At 43.4% G+C, this 26,230-nt stretch overlaps 1 protein-coding gene across 2 annotated transcripts in view; it reads left to right on the top strand.

Moving 5' to 3' along the window:
* Nucleotides 1–203: 203 nt before the first annotated feature.
* LOC106590004 (AT-rich interactive domain-containing protein 4B) overlaps nucleotides 204–26,230 on the top strand; it is a 194,444-nt gene continuing 168,417 nt past the window's right edge. For both annotated transcript variants that reach the window (XM_045710453.1, XM_045710452.1), the window contains exons 1-2: nucleotides 204–409; nucleotides 7,123–7,182. In XM_045710453.1, coding sequence (XP_045566409.1) covers nucleotides 7,177–7,182 — 6 coding nt within the window. In that variant the 5' untranslated portion in view covers nucleotides 204–409; nucleotides 7,123–7,176. The remainder of the gene's footprint in view (nucleotides 410–7,122; nucleotides 7,183–26,230) is intronic.

Raw genomic sequence — 26,230 nt, 5'->3', positions numbered from 1 at the left:
CTATGCAGGTGTAAATAACTCCTGTATGACTACATCTCCCATCTACACATGCCGTTATTAAAGTATATTGGAGTCGTTCATAAATAAAAAAACAGCCAATCATAGAAGGTAAAGGGCGGCACCCATAATGTGTTGTCCAATGAGGGAACATATTGAAGGCGGTGGGTGGGGTTTGTGGATCCGTCAGTCCTTTTTCAGTAGGAGAGAGAGGAGCAGCACAGAGGAAGCGCTCGCCTGCTACCGATACGCTTTGCGACTTCACATCCCAACAGCAAAACAGAACAAGGAGTCAGCGGACGAACGCAACAAACAAACCTGGGAAATTGTGGGATTAAATGATTATTTTTTTAATGGATTCCTCTGGATATTTCCTTCGTCGAAACAAGACTTCATCAAATTGACTTCATAGGTAAGGGATTGTGCTTTTGCATTGCTTAGGGACAATGAAACATTTTTAATGATGTCTGAAAGAAAAAGGGGGAGAAAAAAAGGGATTGAACTGTGATCAAAATTGAAACTAGAGTAATTGAAACATCAATCGTGAAAAATGTTTCTCTTAACTTAACACGTTAACCTAACATTTCAGTTGATTTGATGAATAGGGTAAACCTATTTACTGGCTTCAGCATCTCTTACTTTATGTTATGCTGAACAATGCGGCTTGGCTAACGTGTATTCATTATAACCTGCGATGTTATCGACATGTTTCACAATCCTACTGACAGGATCACTTTCTACTGGGTTAACAACCGACTGTTTTGGCAATTTTAAAACACTACCACCACTTTCGGGTGTTGTGGTCGGTAGTTAACTGGGAGGAAATGCAGCCTTGTCCGAGTTCGACCTAGTCCTTACGTAAGACTATGGTTACATGGTGATGGAAGTCTTTTTCGAGTCAGAAATTGCCCCCTTTGCATCGACTTCCAATACATATATCTGGAGTTTCACAACAAGTCTATAGCGGATCTGAACTAGGCTACATTTTATTTTTGTTGCTTTGATTATTGTTTCTGCGCTAAAAATAAATAAATAATGTTGCAACTGAATCAGAAGTCGCTGGTTCTGCTCGACACGTTGTTATTTACATGTTCCTCCTCGTCGAAGTGATTTTTATTCCTCGTTTTTTTTGTTGCCTGATCATTCCGGGTAGACACTTCCCCCTACTTGTCCTCTCCTCTGGCAGAAAGAAAGGAACAGTTATCGCGGAAAGCCGTGTTTCTTCGCTAATCCATCCAAGTTGCAGGACATATTGGACGTGCTGTTGATTTGTGCGTTGACATGTCGACACAGTTTGCAGTCGGTAACGTCGAGATGGAGGATTGGACCCGCGTTGGTGTCTTGGCTGACATTGTAGCCATCAAACAATGATCTTCATCCTCGACCAGGATGATTTAGTTTTACAGTTCAGTGTTTTGAAACTACTTTATTGGGGCTTGACCTTGTTGTGAATGTGTTTCTTTGTCAGAGAGACACACCGATTTCCTCGACGGTCACAGTGAATGTGTACAACAGATCACCGCTAAGGACTTGAGTGAATAAAGCTGTTTTCTGTCGTCCCGCTGCAGTGTTACTTTCAATGACTTTATCGTGCTTTACTGTGATTAAAGAGGGATGATTTTGGTGTGAGTTGTTGGTTAGGGTTGTCGAGCTTTATGTTTTTATCGCACTATGTTTGTCTACGGGTCGTCGGTGGACCGAGCTGGGTACGGTCGTTCCACTCACCCGAATAATAATGTCTGGTATCCTAACACTTTGTTCCTGGTGTCCAAGAACAATGTCACATTGAACAGATGATTTTAGAGGAAACACAGGTGAATTCCGTCTTTTTATTAATATATAATATATATTCTATTTGTAACCCAGGTTTTGGTTGGCCTGTTTTCTCCTCGTACTGTTGAAACAGTTTGTTCTGTGTGGTAGCGACAGAAATGGCGTCTCCACCGCTGTACAAGACACTAGACTAGAGGAGACATGGCAGCTAACCAGTTATCCCCTCCACCACATGATGTTTTACATAGACTGGCTCATTTCTAACTTTCTCTGGTGGCTGTTTAAACCTTATCCAAAGGTAGGTTAGTGTGCTGTTACTTGTCTGCTCTCGGCTGTGTGTCGCCGTAGAAAACACCCAGACTACACTGTGAGAGAGGTTACATGGTCTTTACATCGACGTCTCTTAACGTGTTGTAATTGGAAACATCACTTTAATACTTTTCATTGTTGTTGTGAACGTTAACTGGGGCCAACGTTGTGACGTCATGTCGAGACATAAAACGCCCTCTTCCCTGATATCGTGACTCGTTCAGACCTCTTGTGTGATTGCTTGGTGTGTAGGTAGGATTGTGTTGATTTAGGGTTGTATAAATACTTACGGAATTTCGGGTAACGATTCAAATGTCTTTTAATTGTCTTATTTATTTATTTTTTTTTTGGTTCAAATGCTTTGACCTTGTAATGTGTAATACATCTTTAAAAAATAATAATTCCACCACATACCTAATGAATAAAACACAGATTTGGTGACAACCCTGTCTTTTAAAAATGAATGGATTTGACCGCTGGGAACTTTTGGAAATTAAGTTTCTCCTCCCAGCCGTGTCGTTGTACTTGTGAAATTATTTGACCCACTTCAATTATGAGGCTACGCTGAACTCCTATTGGCTAAATTAATATATTAGGCCCATTATGATGATATATGATGACTTGTCACTGTGTGTACATAAGCATTTGGTACACTAGCCTGAGTGCCAGTCTGCTTGTGCCATCATGCAAACAATGTTTGTAATGACAATAAGTAAAGGATTTAGCATGATGGCACATAGACTCAGGCTAGTAGTGTTAGCACAATAGTGCTGAGCGATTAGTGCTTTGAGGTTGGTTCGGTTTCTGTTTTTAGATTATTATAAAATAATAAATCACGGTTTTCGATTTTGGCTTCTATTATTGTTTTAGACATTAAATGCTGTAACAACAGAATGAAACTAATGAAAGTCCCATGATGGTAGACTGCCCCTGACTAATTATCCATCAGATTCACATTACATTACTTAAATAACACATTTCCGTTGAGTATGTTTCATTTGATGACATTTAATTCCAAATATCTATAGTCCCCGTGTCGTCTCGATATACAGTTGAAGTCAGAAGTTTACATCCACCTTAGCCAAATACATTTGAACTGTTTTTCACAATTCCTGACATTTAATCCTAGTAAAAATTCCCTGTTTTAGGTCAGTTAGGATCACCACTTTATTTTAAGAATGTGAAATGTCAGAATAATAGTAGAGAATTATTTATTTCAGCTTTTATTTCTTTCATCACATTCCCAGTGGGTCAGAAGTTTAAATACACTCAATTAGTATTTGGCTGCATTTAAATTGTTTAACTTGGGTCAAACGTTTCGGGTAGCCTTCCACAAGCTTCCCACAATAAGTTGGGTGAATGTTGGCCCATTCCTCCTGACAGAGCTGGTGTAACTGAGTCAGGTTTGTGGGCCTCCTTGCTCGCACACGCTTTTTCAGTTCTGCCCACACATTTTCTATAGGAATGAGGTCAGGGCTTTGTGATGGCCACTCCAATACCTTGACTTTGTTGTCCTTAAGCCATTTTGCCACAATTTTGGAAGTATGCTTGGGGTCATTGTCCATTTGGAAGACCCATTTGCGACCAAGCTTTAACTTCCTGACTGATGTCTTGAGATGTTGCTTCAATATATCCACATAATTTTCCTGCCTCATGATGCCATCTATTTTGTGAAGTGCACCAGTCCCTCCTGCAGCAAAGCACCCCCACAACATGATGCTGCCACCCCCGTGCTTCACGGTTGGGATGGTGTTCTTCGGCTTGCAAGCCTCCCCCTTTTTCCTCCAAACATAACGATGGTCATTATGGCCAAACAGTTCTATTTTTGTTTCATCAGCCAGAGGACATTTCTCCAGAAAGTACAATCTTTGTCCCCATGTGCAGTTGAAAACCGTAGTCTGGCTTTTTTATGGCGGTTTTAAAGCAGTGGCTTCTTCCTTGCTGAGTGGCCTTTCAGGTTATGTCGATATAGGACTCGTTTTACTGTAGATATAGATTTGTACCTGTTTCCTCCAGCATCTTCACACGGTCCCTTGCTGTTCTGGGATTGATTGGCACTTTTCGCTCCAAAGTACGTTCATCTCTATGAGACAGAACGCGTCTCCTTGCTGAGCCTTATGACGGCTGTGTGGTCCCATGGTGTTCATACTTGCGTACTATTGTTTGTACAGATGAACGTGGTACCCTCAGGCGTTTGGAAATTTCTCCCAAGGATCAACCAGACTTGTGGAGGTCTACAATTTTTTTTTTTCTGAGGTCTTGTCTGATTTCTTTAGATTTTCCCATGATGTCAAGCAAAGAGGCACTGAGTTTGAAGGTAGGCCTTGAAATGCATCCACAGGTACACCTCCAATTGACTCAAATGATGTCAATTAGCCTATCAGAAGCTTTAAAAGCCATGACATAATTTTCTGGAATTTTCCAAGCTGTTTAAAGGCACAGTCAACTTAGTGTATGTAAACTTCTGACCTACTGGAATTGTGATACAGTGAAATAATCTGTCTGTAAACAATTGCTGGAAAAATGACTTGTGTCATGCACAAAGTAGATGTCCTAACCGACTTGCCAAAACTATAGTTTGATAACAAGACATTTGTGGAGTGGTTGAAAGCGAGTTTTAATGACAACAACCTAAGTGTATGTAAACTTCCGACTTCAGCTGTACTTGCTGTCTGACAAAATCACTATTTTAGAAGTTGAAAGTAAATAAAGCATAGGGTTAGACTGCTGAATACCAACTATCAATCACTTGGATCATTTCAGGTAGAGAAACCTCGCGAAGCTATCCCCCTGTCACTGTGTCTGCCCCACACAGACTGGATAAGTAGGTGCACAATGGATTATGGACATTGTAGTTTAGTGCAGAAAACGTGCTAATTAACTATGTAGAATCTGTGGCTCAGTTGGTAGAGCATGGTGTTTGCAATGCCAGGGTTGTGGGTTCGATTCCCACGGGGGCCAGTACAAAAAAATAAAAAATGAAATGCAATGTATGCATTCACTACTGTGAGTCGCTCTGGAGAGCGTCTGCTAAAATGTGTGACTTTTTTTTTTAAAAAGTGGCCTGTTGGGAACTACAACTCCCTACTACATTTAAAAAATATATTTTAACGTAAACTTTATTTAACTAGGCAAGTCAGTTAACCTCTCTGGGCTACGCAACAGCCAGTGTAATCCTGTGGCGCGATATTCAAATACCTTAGAAATGCTATTACTTCAATTTCTCAAACATATCACTATTTTACACCATTTTAAAGACAAGACTCTCCTTTATCTAACCACACTGTCCGATTTCAAAAAGGCTTTACAACGAAAGCAAAACATTAGATTATGTCAGCAGAGTACCCAGCCAGAAATAATCAGACACCCATTTTTCAAGCTAGCATATAATGTCACATAAACCCAAACCACAGCTAAATGCAGCACTAACCTTTGATGATCTTCATCAGATGACACACCTAGGACATTGTTATACAATGCATGCATGTTTTGTTCAATCAAGTTCATATTTATATCAAAAACCAGCTTTTTACATTAGCATGTGACGTTCAGAACTAGCATACCCCCCGCAAACTTCCGGTGAATTTACTAAATTACTCACGATAAACGTTCACAAAAAACATAATTATTTTAAGAATTATAGATACAGAACTCCTCTATGCACTCGATATGTCCGATTTTAAAATAGCTTTTCGGTGAAAGCACATTTTGCAATATTCTGAGTAGATAGCCCGGCATCACAGGGCTAGCTATTTAGACACCCACCGAGTTTAGCCCTGACCAAAGTCAGATTTACTATAAGAAAAATGTTATTACCTTTGCTGTTCTTAGTCAGAATGCACTCCCAGGACTTCTACTTCAATAACAAATGTTGGTTTGGTTCAAAATAATCCATAGTTATGTTCAAATATCCAAATAGCGGCGTTTTGTTCGTGCGTTCAAAACACTATCCGAAGGGTAAATAAGGGTGACGCGCCCGACGCGTTTCGTGACAAAAAAAATTCTAAATATTCCATTACCGTACTTCGAAGCATGTCAACCGCTGTTTAAAATCTATTTTTATGCCATTTTTCTCGTAAAAAAGCGATAATATTCCGACCGGGAAACCGTGTTTTAGTTCAAAGACAGGGAAAATTAAAACATGGGGTCGCCTCGTGCACGCGCCTCAGTCTCATTGTCCTCTGATAGACCACTTACCAAAGGCGCTAATGTTTTTCAGCCAGGGGCTGCAAAGACATCATTCAGCTTTTTCCCGGGTTCTGAGAGCCTATGGGAGCCGTAGGAAGTGTCACGTTACAGCAAAGATCCTAAGTTTTCAATAAAGAGAGTCAAGAAGCCCAAGGAATGGTCAGAGGGCACTTCCTGTACACAATCTTCTCAGGTTTTCGCCTGCCATATGAGTTCTGTTATACTCACAGACACCATTCAAACAGTTTTAGAAACTTTAGGGTGTCTTCTATCCAAAGCCAATAATTATATGCATATACTAGTTTCTGGGCAGTAGTAATAACCAGATTAAATCGGGTACGTTTTTTTTATCCGGCTGTGTAAATACTGCCCCCTAGCCCTAACAGGTTTTAAGAACACATTTTTATTTACAATGACGGCCTAGGAACAGCGAGTTTAACTGCCTTGTTCAGGGGCAGAACAACAGATTTTTACCCTGGTAGCTGGGGGATTCGATCCAGCAACCTTTACGGTTACTGGCCCAACTCTCTAACCACTAGGCTACCTGCCGCCCCCGTTTGTTGCATACATCACACAGTTCGGACTTGAGTTGATTAATCTCTAGAAAAACTGTGCATTGAGCTCACAGAAAAAAATAGAAGGAAATGGCATTCAAATAATTGAGCTGAAGTCAGTCAATAAATTGTTTAAATTTTTTTAAAGCCCTACATTTTGGTTAATCGCTCAGCACTAGTACACAGTTCTTCCAACACAGAAAGCTATTAGACCCAGTGTATTATACAAAGTCAGGGCAAACGGTGTCATGAACAGACCTCAGATTATGCCTCACTGACAGTTTCAAAACTTCACTTTCAGCCACAGAATCATTACGCTGGTCACCCAAGAGGAGCCTGGAGGACTGGGATAGAGATGAAGGTAATACAGTCCCATACTTTACACATTATTTATATGGTTACTCCTGTTATGATCTGTCTTCCCTTCACAGCTAGCGAGGGGGTTGAAGACAGACTGACAGGTGTTTTAGTGTAGACTCATTGGAGAGGTGGAGCACCATGCTCTAACCCTCCCCATGTCACCAAGCCCATTAACCAGAACCCCAGGCCTCTCGTTTCCCCAGAACCCCAGGCCTCTCGTTTCCCCAGGCCTCTCGTTTCCACAGAACCCCAGGCCTCTCGTTTCCCCAGGCCTCTCGTTTCCCCAGAACCCCAGGCCTCTCATTTAGACCCCTGTCTGCTCCCTGGTCCCTCCTCTCCTCCAAGTCAGGTTCAGTTGTGTTGTGATGGAGATGTGGGGTACTTACTGAAGGCTGGCTGTGGCATCTCACTATTCCTCGCCGTTTCTAAGACTGACTCTGTCTACTCTGCCTGCTGCCAGCCAGCCTTTCTCTCTCTGCTTTCCTTTTAAGAACACTTGACAAATGTGCCTTTGCTTTAAAAAGGTCTTGAAACAGAAGTTATTTTACAGAGCATCTGTTTTTTGAGGGAGGTGGAGGTAACGAGGAAAGGTTTTCACAATGGTGTCTGTTTTTACAAAAACATTGGGTGTAAAATTGCAAATACTTATAATAAATATATATTAAGTCTTAACTTACTGTGTTGATGTTTGAGTGTTAATTTTTGATAAATAGAATGGGTGGAAATTAGCCTAGTCCCAGATCTTTGTGCTGTTTTGCTATTGACTATATAGGAGTTGTTAAGGCAGCATAAACAGATCTGGGACCAGGCTAGAGGGGAATCAGTTCTTCAAAGCCAAACTGGCAGAGTGAAACAGACCAAGTAAATGTTTCCTGTTTGTTCCAAGAATTCCTAGTTATAATTGTACACTGCAAAAAATGTACATGACAGTCATGTTTCCAAAGTAAATCTGGTTCTACAACATGAGGTTCAGTGTGCAGTAACAGATGTTGGTCTGTGTTTACAATACAGCCACTACAGTCGTGGCCAAATGTTTTCAGAATGACACCAATATGAATTTCCACAATATTAATTTCCACAAAGTTTGCTGCTTCAGTGTCAGAGCATGGTGTGTGCAACGCCAGGGTTGTGGGTTCGATTCCCACGGGGGGCCAATACTACAACAAGAAATGTATGCATTCACTACTGTAAGTCGCTCTGGATAAGAGCGTCTGCTAAATGACTGAAATGTAAAATGTAGATATTTTTGTCAGATGTTACTATGGAATACTGAAGTATAATTACAAGCATTTCATAAGTGTCAGAGGCTTTTATTGACAATGACATGAAGTTGATGCAGAGAGTCAATATTTGCAGTGTTGACCCTTCTTTTTCAAGACCACTGCAATCCGCCCTGGCATGCTGTCAATTAACTTCTGGGCCACATCCTGACTGATGGCAGCCCATTCTTGCATAATCAATGCTTGGAGTTTGTCAGAATTTGTGGGTTTTTGTTTGTCCCACCCCCCTCTTGAGGATTGACCACAACTTCTCAATGGGATTAATAACCTCATGAGGCATGTGGACAAACAAAAACCCACAGCTGATCCGTAACTGGGATCAACATCCAGCGAAAAATCAGATATTCATAACCAAATCTAATAAATTCTCTTTCTCAAACATAGGACTATTTTACACCATTTTTATAGATACACTTCTCCTGAATCGAACCACGTTGTCCGATTTTTTCAAAAAGGCTTTACAGCGAAAGCAAAACATTACATTATGTTAGGAGAGTACATCGACACAATAGCCACACCGCCATTTTCCGACCAACCACATGCATCACAAATAACCAAAACACAGCTAAATGAAGCACTAACCTCTGACAATCTTCATCGGATGACACTACTAGGACATCATGTTACACGATACATGCATTCATACTTAAAAATAAAAACAGCATTTTTACATCGGCGCGTGATGTTCAGAAAATATTTTCCCTTATGCTTCCTGTGAATCAGCGCTACTATTTGAAAACATTGGTAAAATGTAATATTGTCATTCAAAGAATTATAGATTAACATCTCGTGAATGCAACCGCATTGCCAGATTTAAAAATAACTTTACTGGGAAATCACACTTTGCAATAAACGAGGTGCTATGCTCAGAAAAATAGGCTAGGCGATACAGGTTAGCGCCATCTTGGAACCATCTAAAATCAAATATACTATTGTAAATATTCACTTACCTTTGATTATCTTCATCAGAAGGCACTTCCAGGAATCCCAGGTCCACAACAAATGTAGTTTTGTTCGAAAAAGTAAATAATTTATGTCCCAATAGCTCCTTCTTGTTAGCGCGTTCCGAAGGCTACTCATAATGTACGAAGCGCGTGGGACTTGACGTCACGAATGTGCACATTTTTTTTTAATTTACGTTCGTTCAAACATGTCAAACGTTGTATAACATAAATCTTTAGGGCCTTTTTCAATCAGAACTTCAATAATATTCAAGGCGGACGATTGCATTGTCTTACTAAACGTTTCGGAACGAGAGAGTACCCACGGGCACGCGCATCATAGTAGTAATGGCCCTCCCTCTATGACAAACTTTCCAGGCCTCTCGTTCGGTCAGTTTTTACCGGCGAAGACTCAAACCACTTTGTAAAGACTGTTGACGTCTAGTGGAAGCCTTAGGAAGTGCTAAATGAATCCTAACTCACGGTGTGTTTCATAGCCAAAGGCTTGAAAGTGATTCCATAAATCAGATTTCCACTTCCTGTTAGGATTTGTCTCAGGGTTTTGACTGCCATATGAGTTCTTTTATACTCACAGACACCATTCAAACAGTTTTAGAAACTTTAGAGTTTTCTATCCAAATCTACTAATTATATGCATATCCTAGCTTCTGAGTTTGAGTAGGAGGCCGTTTAAAATGGGCACGTATTTTTTTCAAAATTCGCAATAGCGCCCCCTGGCCTTAACGTGCGTCAAGAGGTCTGGGGAGTTTCCTGGCCATGGACCCAAAATATCGATGTTTTGTTCCCCGAGACACTTAGTTATCACTTTTGCCTTATGGCAAGGTGCTCCATCATGCTGGAAAAGGCATTGTTCGTCACCAAACTGTTCCTGGATGGTTGGGAGAAGTTGCTCTCGGAGGATGTGTTGGTACCATTCTTTATTCATAGCTGTGTTCTTAGGCCAAATTGTGAGTGAGCCCACTCCCTTGGCTGAGAAGTAACCCCACACATGAATGGTCTCAGGATGCTTTACTGTTGGCATGACACAGGACTGATGGTAGCGCTCACCTTGTCTTCTCCGGACAAGCTTTTTTCCGGATGCTCCAAACAATCGGAAAGGGAATTCATCAGAGAAAATGAGTTTACCCCAGTCCTCAGCAGTCCAATCCCTGTACTTTTTGCAGAATATCAGTCTGTAGACTGGCTGCAGTCTACAGACAAGACTGACACTATGGTTCAGACTAACCATAGTATCAGAAGGTCACCCATCAAAAATTGTTCCGTGACCCCCAAGACACGAAACCGCAAAATGAATGACATTTAAATAGATAATGTTATGAACACCAACGCTGTCTGATTCAACTTGGAAAAAGTTGCACATTCATTTTTAAACTTTAATCAAAGTTACGATGTTTAGCATCAATACCTGCATGTCTTTGTGATTTTTTATTTTATTTATTTTTATTTTTTATTTTTCCCTAGCAACGTTCTGGCTAGGGCAACAAGGTCTCTTTTTGTACTCGCTTTTTGTGGATACTTTCTCCTCACATCCACTCCTGGCTGCATGTTCTGCCATAGAAATATAATGAATAGAACGTGTGTCACCATTCCATTCAATGATGTCATAATTGTTGGACTGGCAACGATTGCAAATGTGTACCAATGGGAGCAAAGCAGGAAGAATAAGCAGGAAGTGTACCATCAATATTTGTTGATTCAACTGACATTACAGAAAAATCCACTTCATTGCATGAGCCACATCATTTAATGAACATTATTACCATGGAAGTTGTTGGATTACAATACCAGGCAGCCATTACCAGGGTACCTACGAGTTTACCAGCCATATTACCAGGGTACCTACGAGTTTACCAGCCATATTACCAGGGTACCGACGAGTTTACCAGCCATATTACCAGGGTACCGACGAGTTTACCAGCCATATTACCAGGGTACCGACGAGTTTACCAGCCATATTACCAGGGTACCGACGAGTTTACCAGCCATATTACCAGGGTACCGACGAGTTTACCAGCCATATTACCAGGGTACCGACGAGTTTACCAGCCATATTACCAGGGTACCGACGAGTTTACCAGCCATATTACCAGGGTACCGACGGGTTCCCGTTCGGATCCCGTTAGTGGGATTGATTTGACAACAGCCAGTGAAAAATCAGAGCGCCAAATTCAAAACAGCAAAAATCTCCATTAAAATTTTTCACACATACAAGTATTATACACTATTTTAAAGTTAAGATTCTCGTGAATCCAACCACATTGTCCGATTTCAAAAAAGGCTTTACGGCGAAAGCAAAACATTAGATTGTTAGGACCCCACCTAAACAAGAAAAGCCCAACAGCCATTTTCCAAGAAAGGAGAGGCGTCACAAAAAACAGAAATACAGCTAAAATAATCACTAACCTTTGAGGATCTTTATCAGATGGCACTCCCAGGACTCCATGTTAGACAATACATGTATGTTTTGTTCGAAAAAGTTCATATTTATATCCAAAAATCTCAGTTTACATTGGGGCGTTATGTTCAGTAATGTTCTTGCCTCCAAAACCTCCGGTGATTTTGCAGAGCCACATCAATTTGCAGAAATACTCATCATAAGTGTTGATGAAAATACAACAGTTATGCATGGAACTTTAGATAAACTTCTCCTTAATGCAACCGCTGTGTTAGATTTTTAAAAAGCTTCACGGCGAAAGCACACGTTTGCAATAATCTGAGTACGGCACTCAGACACCAACCACACGCCAAACAGAAATCCGCCATCTTGGAGTCATTCCCGTGTGGCTCAGTTGGTAGAGCATGGTGTTTGCAACGCCAGGGTTGTGGGGTTCGATTCCCACGGGGGACCAGTACGGAGAAAAAAATTTATGAAATGTATGCATTCACTACTGTAAGTCGCTCTGGATAAGAGCGTCTGCTAAATGACTAAAATGTAAAAAATGAGTCAACTCAGAAATGGGTTTATAAATATTCCCTTACCTTTGATCTTCATCAGAATGCACTCCCAGGAATCCCAGTTCAACAATAAATGTTCGATAAACATCATCTTTATGTCAAAATACCTCCATTTTGTTTGCGTGTTAGGTTCACTAATCCAGGCGTGCGCTTGGTATCGCCAGACAAAAAGTCAAAAGTTATACTGCAGTTTGTAGAATCATGTCAAACGATGTATTGCATCAATCTTTAGGATGTTTTTAACATAACTTCAATAAAATTCCAACTGGACGATTCCGTTCTCTTTAGGAATGAATATGAGGTCAGCTCGCTCCCAAGCCTGCGCGTGTGACTGAACTAGTGCCTCACTCTGGGACACCTGTTTCCAGAAGCTTCTCTGTTCACAGTAGAAGCCTGAAACAACGTTCTAAAGACTGTTGACATCTAGTGGAAGCCTTAGGAAGTGCAACATGACCCCTGTGAAGACTACAAATTCAATAGAAATTCACTTGAAAAACTACAAGCCTCAGATTTCCCACTTCCTGGTTGGATTTTTCTCAGGTTTTTGCCTGCCATATGAGTTCTGTTATACTCAGACATCATTCAAACAGTTTTAGAAACTTTGGAGTGTTTTCTATCCAAATCTACTAATAATATGCATATCCTACCTTCTGGGCCTGAATAGCAGGCAGTTTACTCTGGGCACGTTTTTCATCTGGACGTGAAAATACTGCCCCCTATCCCTAAGCGGTTTTAACAGGGTAAGAGGTTCCAAGCCTGTTCTACTCATTCTATGGTTTCAGCGCAACAGTTTCATCACATTAAGAGTTCATGTTACCGCAGAAACGGACTCAACCACAAGAATGCTATCCCGTCTTCAGTCAGTTGTTCGTTGCATTATTATTATTTATTATTAATATTATATCGTTATCTCTGATAATTATCATTATCTGCCTTATCTCTGCTCGCTGGTCACCATAGCTGCACCCACCCGTAGCACGCGCTCCAGCAGGTATCTCACTTGTCACTCCCAAAGCCAATTCCTCCTTTGGCTGTCTTTCCTTCCAGTTCTCTGCTGCCAATGACTGGAATGAACTACAAAAATCTCTGAAACTGGAAACGCTTATCTCCCTCACTAACTTTAAGCACCAGCTGTCAGAGCAGCTCACAGATCACTGCACCTCTACATAGCCCATCTATAATTTAGCCCAAACAACTACCTCTTCCCCTACTGTATGTATTTATTTATTTTGCTCCTTTGCACCCCAGTATTTCTACTTTTCACACTCATCTACTGTCAAATCTACCATTCCAGTGTTTAATTGCTATATTGTAATTACTTTGCCATCATGTCCTATTTATTGCCTTACCTCCCTTATCTTACTTCATTTGCTAACATTGTGTATATATTTTTTTCTACTGTATTATTGACTGTAAGTTTGTTTTACTCCATGTGTAACTCTGTTGTCTTGCTTCATCTTGGCCAGGTCGCATTTGTAAATGAGAACTTGTTCTCAACTGGTCTACCTGGTTAAATAAAGGTGGAATAAATATTGTTGTTATTATTATTATTATTATTATTATTATTTATTATATTGTCTTTGGCATCATTAAAACGGAAGACATGTTTATCAAATAACTAATTAACTAGGAAGTCGGGTCACCAAGGAAAATATTCAGATTAAAGTTATAATTTTCCTAATATAACGTTCAGATATTATAATATCTGATCTCTGATTTAATGATGTGTTAGTTTACCTCATGTCAATCTCATTCCAAACGTCGTAAATTGTTGGTTATCTGCACGAACCCAGTCTTCACTGAGTCATCCATACATCAATTGTCTTAAAATCATTTATTTACTAACTAAATAATTCACAGAAATGCATAACAAACATATATATGGTTGCAAGGAAATGATAGGAGAATGTGGGCTAAACCGGCATGGCGGCTTGTTGCACAAAGAAAGGGGGTTGGGCTTGAATGAAAGAGCGGGAAGATGTAGGAACACAGAAACAGCAGCTATGCCATCGTAAATACAGTATCTTATGCATTCTAAATTACAGCCCATTTGGAAAAGGAAAACGCAATAAATATTTACTCTGAGCTGCGCTTCGGTAGATTGGTCGTAGATGCTGGCCGGGTTGGCCAACAGATCTTCCTGTCCTCGGAAGAATGTCTCTTTTGGTAAATTGGATACGTTGTAGTATCTTCGTTGTGTGTTAGACTGGATCCGTCGTCTGTCCTTTCCTAGCCCACGTTTACAGCGGCCGCTGCTAACTCAACGGCTAGGAAGTATCACTTCTGTAGTGAATAAGCTCAAAGTTCATACCATTCGCCACCAAAGCTCACGCCGAGGTTGGCTTAGTTCTGTACTTGACATGTTAGTCCTTTTAACGCAGAGGCTGCAGACCTCACGTACCTGGAACAGGCTGGTTATCTTTCATCACTGGCTTATATAGTGGCGAGGGGATAAGTTTATAACCCCTGTCTCTTCACAGGGCCGGGCCACTGATTGGTCAGGGCTCTTTCCTTATGAAAACCCAATTCTCTCATTTGGAAGATTAAATGTAATTTTAACAAACAGTTTCAATATCAAACATTTCAATTGCACAACAATTCCATATGACTCTGATAACTAGAGGGTGTATACTTTCCCAGGTACAGTTTGTCGTCCTGTCATCAGTCATAATGTCTCAGATGACAACCGAACTGACATCCATACTCATTACGTTCCAAAGCATATTTTCAACTGGTTCTATTACCGAAATATGGTTCCTTTCCCCCCACTTGTTTGATGTTCCCAGACTCTCTATGTTTAACAAAGGCTATTCAACAGTCCTTCAGTAGAGTCAGAAAGAGAGGGGAAGGGAGAAATGTATTTATGGGGGGGGGGTCATAAACCTTACCCACAGGCCAACGTCATGACAATATCATTGTTATTGTCATTATTATATCATTATTGTTTTATCATATCGTTTATTTTATTATTATATCATGATGATAATCATTGTTATAATTTTTTTAATGGTTATTCTATTTAATTTTCATGGTCTTTATCCTTAACTGATTATACGGTAATCGTGCCAGCCCTAGTTCCGACGTTGCCATGGTTCACCTTGGTTACGTTTGTTGAACACTGGCGCACACACAACTGTTTGTACGTTTTGGTGTTCCTCCTTGCATAGGCTCAAGCAACACGTTTACCGGTCCTTCGCTGATCCAGATGAACCCCGAAACAGGAATGTTTTAATCATGTGCCGTGGTTTTCTCAGTTGATGGAAGACGTTTTGGCAGCTGTATTTAGCCTACAAGGGCCTCTTTTTGCTTTTGCCTGCTAGCCAAACTAAAGACAGCACAACGTTTGCTAGCTAACCCAGCTCTCAGCTTTCAAGGCCCCTGACAGATACATAAAGCTTCGTTCTGGCTTCTGAGAACAATCCATTTTGCACTTTTTAAAACCACTTCTTGTATTACTTGGGGATTCCTCCGGTTTGATACATGCGTTTACTTTCTGCAAACATGACAATGAAACGTGTGTAGCAATTGTAACCAAGATGTTGGGTAACCATTTTGAAATTGTACTTTTTTTTAAAATTTTTATTTTTTATTTTTGTAACATTTTGTTTTATATTTAATTAATGTGAAACTTTTACAAGTTTTGAACTGTAGTGTTCATATTCATAACATGATTGGTGGGAGGCCCTCAAAATATAGTTGAAGTTAAATTGATGCATGGATGTAAATCACTTGGTGAGTGAATTCCATAGAGTAAAAAGCCTTTTTGCACTGTATGGGAATTTATACTGTTCGTTTGCTTGCTGGTTATTCTATGCAACTACTTCCAACACTCCGCTCTGTGTGTCTATCTCCACTTTGTCTCAATAAAGCTGGAACCTTTTTTTTTGTTTTTTTTTTGTTTCCCTTGACTTTTGTGTTGTGACAACCTCTCCTCGTTGCTACGGTAACTGCTTGTCTGTAAAATGTATGCACGCATGACTACGTCGCTTTTGATAAAAGCGTCTGCTGAATGTGGTGGTGTTTTGACGTGAGAGGAGCAGAGGGAGTTAAAGAATCTCGTTGAGATTGAGTGATGGGTCTGACACTATGTGTTCTGGTTGGGGTTCTGGTTGGGATATGTGATTGGGGGCAGTCCAGAGCAGTACGTCAGACACACTGTGGGTTCTGGTTGGGATATGTGATTGGGGGCAGTCCAGAGCAGTACGTCAGACACACTGTGGGTTCTGGTTGGGATATGTGATTGGGGGGCAGTCCAGAGCAGTACGTCAGACACACTGTGGGTTCTGGTTGGGATATGTGATTGGGGGAAGTCCAGAGCAGTACGTCAGACACACTATGGGTTCTGGTTGGGATATGTGATTGGGGGCAGTCCAGAGCAGTACGTCAGACACACTGTGGGTTCTGGTTGGGATATGTGATTGGGGGCAGTCCAGAGCAGTACGTCAGACACACTGTGGGTTCTGGTTGGGATATGTGATTGGGGGCAGTCCAGAGCAGTACGTCAGACACACTGTGGGTTCTGGTTGGGATATGTGATTGGGGGCAGTCCAGAGCAGTACGTCAGACACACTGTGGGTTCTGGTTGGGATATGTGATTGGGGGCAGTCCAGAGCAGTACGTCAGACACACTGTGGGTTCTGGTTGGGATATGTGATTGGGGGCAGTCCAGAGCAGTACGTCAGACACACTGTGGGTTCTGGTTGGGATATGTGATTGGGGGCAGTCCAGAGCAGTACGTCAGACACACTGTGGGTTCTGGTTGGGATATGTGATTGGGGGCAGTCCAGAGCAGTACGTCAGACACACTGTGGGTTCTGGTTGGGATATGTGATTGGGGGCAGTCCAGAGCAGTACGTCAGACACACTGTGGGTTCTGGTTGGGATATGTGATTGGGGGCAGTCCAGAGCAGTACGTCAGACACACTGTGGGTTCTGGTTGGGATATGTGATTGGGGGCAGTCCAGAGCAGTACGTCAGACACACTGTGGGTTCTGGTTGGGATATGTGATTGGGGGCAGTCCAGAGCAGTACGTCAGACACACTGTGGGTTCTGGTTGGGATATGTGATTGGGGGCAGTCCAGAGCAGTACGTCAGACACACTGTGGGTTCTGGTTGGGATATGTGATTGGGGGCAGTCCAGAGCAGTACGTCAGACACACTGTGGGTTCTGGTTGGGATATGTGATTTGGGGGCAGTCCAGAGCAGTACGTCAGACACACTGTGGGTTCTGGTTGGGATATGTGATTGGGGGCAGTCCAGAGCAGTACGTCAGACACACTGTGGGTTCTGGTTGGGATATGTGATTGGGGGCAGTCCAGAGCAGTACGTCAGACACACTGTGGGTTCTGGTTGGGATATGTGATTGGGGGAAGTCCAGAGCAGTACGTCAGACACACTGTGGGTTCTGGTTGGGATATGTGATTGGGGGAAGTCCAGAGCAGTACGTCAGACACACTGTGGGTTCTGGTTGGGATATGTGATTGGGGGCAGTCCAGAGCAGTACGTCAGACACACTGTGGGTTCTGGTTGGGATATGTGATTGGGGGCAGTCCAGAGCAGTACGTCAGACACACTGTGGGTTCTGGTTGGGATATGTGATTGGGGGCAGTCCAGAGCAGTACGTCAGACACACTGTGGGTTCTGGTTGGGATATGTGATTGGGGGCAGTCCAGAGCAGTACGTCAGACACACTGTGGGTTCTGGTTGGGATATGTGATTGGGGGCAGTCCAGAGCAGTACGTCAGACACACTGTGGGTTCTGGTTGGGATATGTGATTGGGGGCAGTCCAGAGCAGTACGTCAGACACACTGTGGGTTCTGGTTGTTTTGACTCGGTATGATCATCAGCTCTCCCATAACACACCATGTTATGCTTTATTCTACACATCCTGTTGGGGGGGGGCTTTATTCTACATATCCTGTTGGGGGGGGGGCTTTATTCTACACATCCTGTTGGGGGGGGGCTTTATTCTACACATCCTGTTGGGGGGGGGCTTTATTCTACACATCCTGTTGGGGGGGGGGGGGCTTTATTCTACACATCCTGTTGGGGGGGAGGGGGGCTTTATTCTACACATCCTGTTGGGGGGGGCTTTATTCTACACATCCTGTTGGGGGGGGCTTTATTCTACACATCCTGTTGGGGGGGGGCTTTATTCTACACATCCTGTTGGGGGGGGGGCTTTATTCTATACATCCCAGTTGGTGAACCGTCTCTCGAGTATCCCGGTGGGCCGTATCGTCCCTCTAGTCTCCCGGTGGGCCGCATCGTCCCTCTAGTCTCCCGGTGGGCCGCATCGTCCCTCTAGTCTCCCGGTGGGCCGCATCGTCCCTCTAGTCTCCCGGTGGGCCGCATCGTCCCTCTAGTCTCTGGGCCGATCCTAGTCTCCCGGTGGGCCGCACGTCCCTCTAGTCTCCGTGGGCCGACGCCCCTTCGTGGATCGTCCCTCTAGTCTCCCGGTGGGCCGCATCGTCCCTCTAGTCTCCCGGTGGGCCGGATCGTCCCTCTAGTCTCCCGGTGGGCCGCATCGTCTCTCTGTAAAGACACTGTTTGTCCTCTGACGTTCCCTCTCCTCTGTACACAATGCAATCCTATTATTTTCACATGCTGTGCATTAGGAGTTTTCAGACCCCTTGACTTTTTCACATTTTGTTAAAGCCCTATTCTAAAATAAATACATACAATACCCCATAATGACAAAGGGAAAACGGATTTAAAAAAAAACATTTTGGGTAATTTAAATAAAAATACCTTATTTACTTAAGAATTCAGATCCTTTGCTATGAGACTTGAAATTGAGCTCAGGAGCATCCTGTTTCCATTGATCATCTTTGAGATGTTTCTACAACTTGATTGGAGTCCACCTGTGGTTTATTCAATTGATTGGACGTGATTTGGGAAGGCACACACCTGTCTACATAAAGTCCCACAGTTGACAGTGCATGTCAGGATTGTTTCGAGGCACAGATCTGGGGAAGGGATGGAAGAAGTTAAATGGAAGAAGTTAAGAACCACCAAGACTCTTCCTAGAGCTGGCTGTCCGGCCAAACTGATCAATCAGGTGAGAAGGGCCTTGGTCAGGGAGGTGACTAAGAACCCGATGGTGACTCTGACAGAGTTCCTCTGTGGAGATGGTTGTCCTTCTGGAAAGTTATTGTCGTTGAAAATTGTCTTAAGAATAACACTTCTTACAAGAACTTGTAAATTCAATATAGACTTTAATACAGAGTAACAAAGCCGAGCCGGTCCGCGGACAACAACTGCCTTCCTTAGGCCCCGGCTCTGCTTTTATGCATATGCAATACATAGGTCCATCCTTTATGTAAATGAAGTAAAACCCCCTATGCGTTCTGCCACCTATTTCTTTCAACCCAATGGATAACGCCTATATCTGCTTTTAGCTCTAACATATTGATGGCTAGACTCTCCTCATATGGATATGAAAATAATGCCTGCATTGCATGCTTACGCTTGGCATATATTTAGTCATGGCCATACATACAGCTTGCCTGGCCTTTGCGTGGTTCCTGCTTGGGGATGTATAGCCATCTGGTTTTTTTCCACTCAGGGCCTGCTGTCAGTCTCCTCTTTCGCTAGCTAATGTATTTCTATCTTTCTTCCCTCAGCAAGTCTACCTTTCTCCCACATAATCCCGTCTCTGCAGCACTCCACCAATCAGGCCTTTATGGTAGAGTGGCCAGACAGAAGCCATTCCTCAGTAAAAGGCACATGACAGCCCGCTTGGAGTTTGCCGAAAGGCACCTAAAGACTCAGACCATGAGAAACAAGATTCTCTGGTCTAAAGAAACCAAGATTGAACTCTTTGGCCTGAATGCCCAGCATCACTTCTGGAGGAAACCTGGCACCATCCCTACGGTGAAGCATGGTGGTGGCAGCATCATGCTGTGGGGATGTTTTTCAGCGGCAGGGACTGGGAGACTAGTCAGGATTGAGTGAAAGATGAGCAGAACAAAGTACACAGATCCTTGATGGAAACCTGCAACACGGCAACCAAATCTCTTGTTGACAAACTATAGTTTTGGCAAGTCGGTTAAGACATCTACTTTGAGCATGACACAAGTAATTTTTCCAACAATAGTTTACGGACAGAATTTCATTTATAATTCACTGTATCACAATAACAGTTGGACAGATGTTTACATACACTAAGTTGACTGTGCCTTTAAACAGCTTGGAAAAGTCCAGAATATTATCTCATGGCTTTAGAAGCTTCTGATAGGCTAATTGACATCATTTGAGTCAATTGGAGGTGTACCTGTGGATGCATTTCAAGGCCTACCTTCAAACTCAGTGCCTCTTTGCTTGACATCATGGGAAAATCAAAAGAAATCAGCCAAGACCTCAGAAAAACAATTGTAGACCTCCACAAGGTTCATCCTTGGGAGCAATTTCCAAACTCCTGAAGGTACCACGTTATTCTATACAAACAAGATTACGCAAGTATAAACACCATGGGACCACGCAACCATCCTATCGCTCAGGAAGGAGACTCATTCTGTCTCCTGGAGATGAATGTACTTTGGTGCGAAAAGTGCAAATCAATTCCAGAACAACAGCACAGAACCTTGTGAAGATACTTTTGTACCCGTTTCCTCAAGCATCTATATCCACAGTAAAATCAAATGTATTTATAAAGCCCTTCTTACATCAGCTGATATCTCAAAGTGCTGTACAGAAACCCAGCCTAAAACCCCAAACAGCAAGCAATGCAGGTTTAGAAGCACGGTGGCTAGGAAAAACTCCCTAGAAAGGCCAGCACCTAGGAAGAAACCTAGAGAGGAACCAGGCTATGAGGGGTGGCCAGTCCTCTTCTGGCTGTGCCAGGTGGAGATTATAACAGAACATGGCCAAGATGTTCATAGATGACCAGCATGGTCAAATAATAATAATAATAATAATAATCACAGTAGTTGTCGAGGGTGCAACAGGTCAGCAACAGAAGAGTAAATGTCAGTTGGCTTTTCATAGCCGATCATTCAGAGTATCTCTACCGCTCCTGCTGTCTCTAGAGAGTTGAAAACAGCAGGTCTGGGACAGGTAGCACGTCCGGTGAACAGGTCAGGGTTCAATAGCTGCATGCGAGAGAGAGAGCGTACTTAAATTCACACAGGACACCAGATAAGACAGGAGAAATACTCCAGTTATAACAGACTGACCCTAGCCCCCCGACACAAACTATTGCAGCATAAATACTGGAGGCTGAGACAGGAGGGGTCGGGAGACACTGTGGCCCCATCTGATGATACCCCCAGACAGGGCCAAACAGGAAGGATATAACCCCACCCACTTTTCAAAGCACAGCCCCCACACCACAAGAGGGATGTCTTCAACCGCCAACTTACCATCCTGAGACAAGTCCGAGTATAGCCCACAAAGATCTCCGCCACGGCACAACCCGGGGGGGGGGCAGACAGGGAGATCACGTCAGTGACTCAACCCACTCAAGTGACGCACCCCTCCCAGGGACGGCATGGAAGAGCACCAGTAAGCCAGTGATTCGGCCCCTGTAATAGGGTTAGAGGCAGAGAATCCCAGTGGAGAGAGGAGAACCGGCCAGGCATAGACAGCAAGGGCGGTTCGTTGCTCCAGCCTTTCCGTTCACCTTCACACTCCTGGGCCAGACTACACTCAATCATAGGACCTACTGAAGAGATGAGTCTTCAGTAAAGACTTAAAGGTTGAGACCGAGTCTGCGTCTCTCACATGGGTAGGCAGACCATTCCATAAAAATGGAGCTCTATAGGAGAAAGCCCTGCCTCCAGCTGTTTGCTTAGAAATTCTAGGGACAATTAGGAGGCCTGCGTCTTGTGACCTTAGCGTACATGTAGATATGTACGGCAGGACCAAATCGGAAAGATGGGTAGGAGCAAGCCCATGTAATGCTTTGTAGGTTAGCAGTAAAACCTTGAAATCAGCCCTTGCCTTAACAGGAAGCCAGTGTAGAGAGGCTAGCACTGGAGTAATATGATCAAATTTTTTGGTTCTAGTCAAGATTCTAGCAGCTGTATTTAGCACTAACTGAAGTTTTATTTCCGGTAGCCGGAAAGTAGAGTATTGCAGCAGTCTAACCTAGAAGTGAGAAAAGCATGGATGAATTTTTCTGCATCATTTTTGGACAGAAAGTTTCTGATTTTTGCAATGTTACGTAGATGAAAAAAGCTGTCCTTGAAACAGTCTTGATATGTTCGTCAAAAGAGAGACCAGGGTCCAGAGTAACGCCGAGGTCCTTCAGTTTTATTTGAGACGACTGTACAACCATCCAGATTAATTGTCAGATTCAACAGAAGAGCTCTTTGTTTCTTTGGACCTAGAACAAGCGTCTCGGTTTTGTCCAAGTTTTAAAAGTAGAAAGTTTGTGGCCATCTGTTACCAATCCCTTTGGCCCTGCGGTCTAAGGGGGATGGATACGAGACCCGTAACATAAATCATGCAAATTATAATAGTGATAAAGAACAGTGAGAACCAAAAACCACAGACAACTGAAATCTACCGTCAAACTCAAAAGGTTTATTTTAAACACACGGTAAAGGGGTGTGAGAAATGGGGCTGAGCTGGACCCAAGCAAATAAACAATAAGCCAAAAACACCCCTAAGCTAGACTAGCCTATTTCAAGAACAGTTAGCTAACTAACCAAAAATACAGAGGGTGGTCCACCCAGTTCTAACTAGGGTACTTAGACAAAGTATTCCTACGGGTAATGTATGCCCATGGGCGACTTGTCTTGGTACCCCCTTTTCCCACCAAACAAACAAACAGTCAAACAACAACACAATACTCACAGGATTACCGGACAAATGGGACATGTAGTTGCAACAACAAAAGAGATCAATACAGAGATAGAGAGATTGAGAGAATGAACACAAAGATTGATCTGGGGAGAAAACAACTGACTGGGTTTTTAAACCAAGGGAAAGGGGATGTGATTGGGGGAGGGAAGAGGAGCAGGTGTCTTCTGATTGGGGACTGATTGATGAGTGATTGGGGAGTGATGATTGTCACCTGTGAGGGGAGAAGGAGAGAGAAACGAAAACACATACAGGTTACCTGTATCCGTAACACCATCCACTTCCTTATGTCTGAAACACAGGCTTCCAGGGAGGGCAATTTTGGGGCTTCACAATGTTTCATCAAAATCTACAGCTGTGTGTCGTCCGCATAGCAGTGAAAGTTAACATTATGTTTCCGAATGACATCACCAAGAGGTAAAATATATTCACTGGACCTGGGGATTGATATAGTACTGGCTGGATTCACTGGACCTGGGGATTGATATAGTACTGGCTGGATTCACTGGACCTGGGGATTGATATAGGACTGGCTGCATTCACTGGACCTGGGGATTGATATAGTACTGGCTGGATTCACTGGACCTGGGGATTGATATAGTACTGGCTGGATTCACTGGACCTGGGGATTGATATAGTACTGGCTGCATTCACTGGACCTGGGGATTGATATAGTACTGGCTGCATTCACTGGACCTGGGGATTGATATAGTACTGGCTGGATTCACTGGACCTGGGGATTGATATAGTACTGGCTGGATTCACTGGACCTGGGGATTGATATAGTACTGGCTGGATTCACTGGACCTGGGGATTGATATAGTACTGGCTGGATTCACTGGACCTGGGGATTGATATAGTACTGGCTGGATTCACTGGACCTGGGGATTGATATAGTACTGGCTGGATTCACTGGACCTGGGGATTGATATAGTACTGGCTGGATTCACTGGACCTGGGGATTGATATAGTACTGGCTGGATTCACTGGACCTGGGGATTGATATAGTACTGGCTGCATTCACTGGACCTGGGGATTGATATAGTACTGGCTGGATTCACTGGACCTGGGGATTGATATAGTACTGGCTGGATTCACTGGACCTGGGGATTGATATAGTACTGGCTGGATTCACTGGACCTGGGGATTGATATAGTACTGGCTGGATTCACTGGACCTGGGGATTGATATAGTACTGGCTGCATTCACTGGACCTGGGGATTGATATAGTACTGGCTGGATTCACTGGACCTGGGGATTGATATAGTACTGGCTGGATTCACTGGACCTGGGGATTGATATAGTACTGGCTGGATTCACTGGACCTGGGGATTGATATAGTACTGGCTGGATTCACTGGACCTGGGGATTGATATAGTACTGGCTGGATTCACTGGACCTGGGGATTGATATAGTACTGGCTGGATTCACTGGACCTGGGGATTGATATAGTACTGGCTGGATTCACTGGACCTGGGGATTGATATAGTACTGGCTGGATTCACTGGACCTGGGGATTGATATAGTACTGGCTGCATTCACTGGACCTGGGGATTGATATAGTACTGGCTGCATTCACTGGACCTGGGGATTGATATAGTACTGGCTGGATTCACTGGACCTGGGGATTGATATAGTACTGGCTGCATTCACTGGACCTGGGGATTGATATAGTACTGGCTGGATTCACTGGACCTGGGGATTGATATGGTACTGGCTGCATTCACTGGACCTGGGGATTGATATGGTACTGGCTGCATTCACTGGACCTGGGGATTGATATAGTACTGGCTGGATTCACTGGACCTGGGGATTGATATAGTACTGGCTGGATTCACTGGACCTGGGGATTGATATAGTACTGGCTGGATTCACTGGACCTGGGGATTGATATAGTACTGGCTGCATTCACTGGACCTGGGGATTGATATAGTACTGGCTGGATTCACTGGACCTGGGGATTGATATGGTACTGGCTGCATTCACTGGACCTGGGGATTGATATGGTACTGGCTGGATTCACTGGACCTGGGGATTGATATGGTACTGGCTGCATTCACTGGACCTGGGGATTGATATGGTACTGGCTGCATTCACTGGACCTGGGGATTGATATAGTACTGGCTGCATTCACTGGACCTGGGGATTGATATAGTACTGGCTGCATTCACTGGACCTGGGGATTGATATAGTACTGGCTGGATTCACTGGACCTGGGGATTGATATAGTACTGGCTGCATTCACTGGACCTGGGGATTGATATAGTACTGGCTGGATTCACTGGACCTGGGGATTGATATGGTACTGGCTGCATTCACTGGACCTGGGGATTGATATGGTACTGGCTGCATTCACTGGACCTGGGGATTGATATAGTACTGGCTGCATTCACTGGACCTGGGGATTGATATAGTACTGGCTGGATTCACTGGACCTGGGGATTGATATAGTACTGGCTGGATTCACTGGACCTGGGGATTGATATAGTACTGGCTGCATTCACTGGACCTGGGGATTGATATAGTACTGGCTGGATTCACTGGACCTGGGGATTGATATGGTACTGGCTGCATTCACTGGACCTGGGGATTGATATAGTACTGGCTGGATTCACTGGACCTGGGGATTGATATAGTACTGGCTGCATTCACTGGACCTGGGGATTGATATAGTACTGGCTGCATTCACTGGACCTGGGGATTGATATAGTACTGGCTGGATTCACTGGACCTGGGGATTGATATAGTACTGGCTGCATTCACTGGACCTGGGGATTGATATAGTACTGGCTGGATTCACTGGACCTGGGGATTGATATAGTACTGGCTGGATTCACTGGACCTGGGGATTGATATAGTACTGGCTGGATTCACTGGACCTGGGGATTGATATAGTACTGGCTGGATTCACTGGACCTGGGGATTGATATAGTACTGGCTGCATTCACTGGACCTGGGGATTGATATAGTACTGGCTGCATTCACTGGACCTGGGGATTGATATAGTACTGGCTGGATTCACTGGACCTGGGGATTGATATAGT

This window comes from Salmo salar, chromosome ssa28 (genome assembly GCF_905237065.1).
Source record: "Salmo salar chromosome ssa28, Ssal_v3.1, whole genome shotgun sequence".
Lineage (NCBI taxonomy): Eukaryota > Metazoa > Chordata > Actinopteri > Salmoniformes > Salmonidae > Salmo > Salmo salar.
Note: the sequence above shows the minus strand (reverse complement) of the source record. Positions and strands in the feature narration are given on the sequence as shown.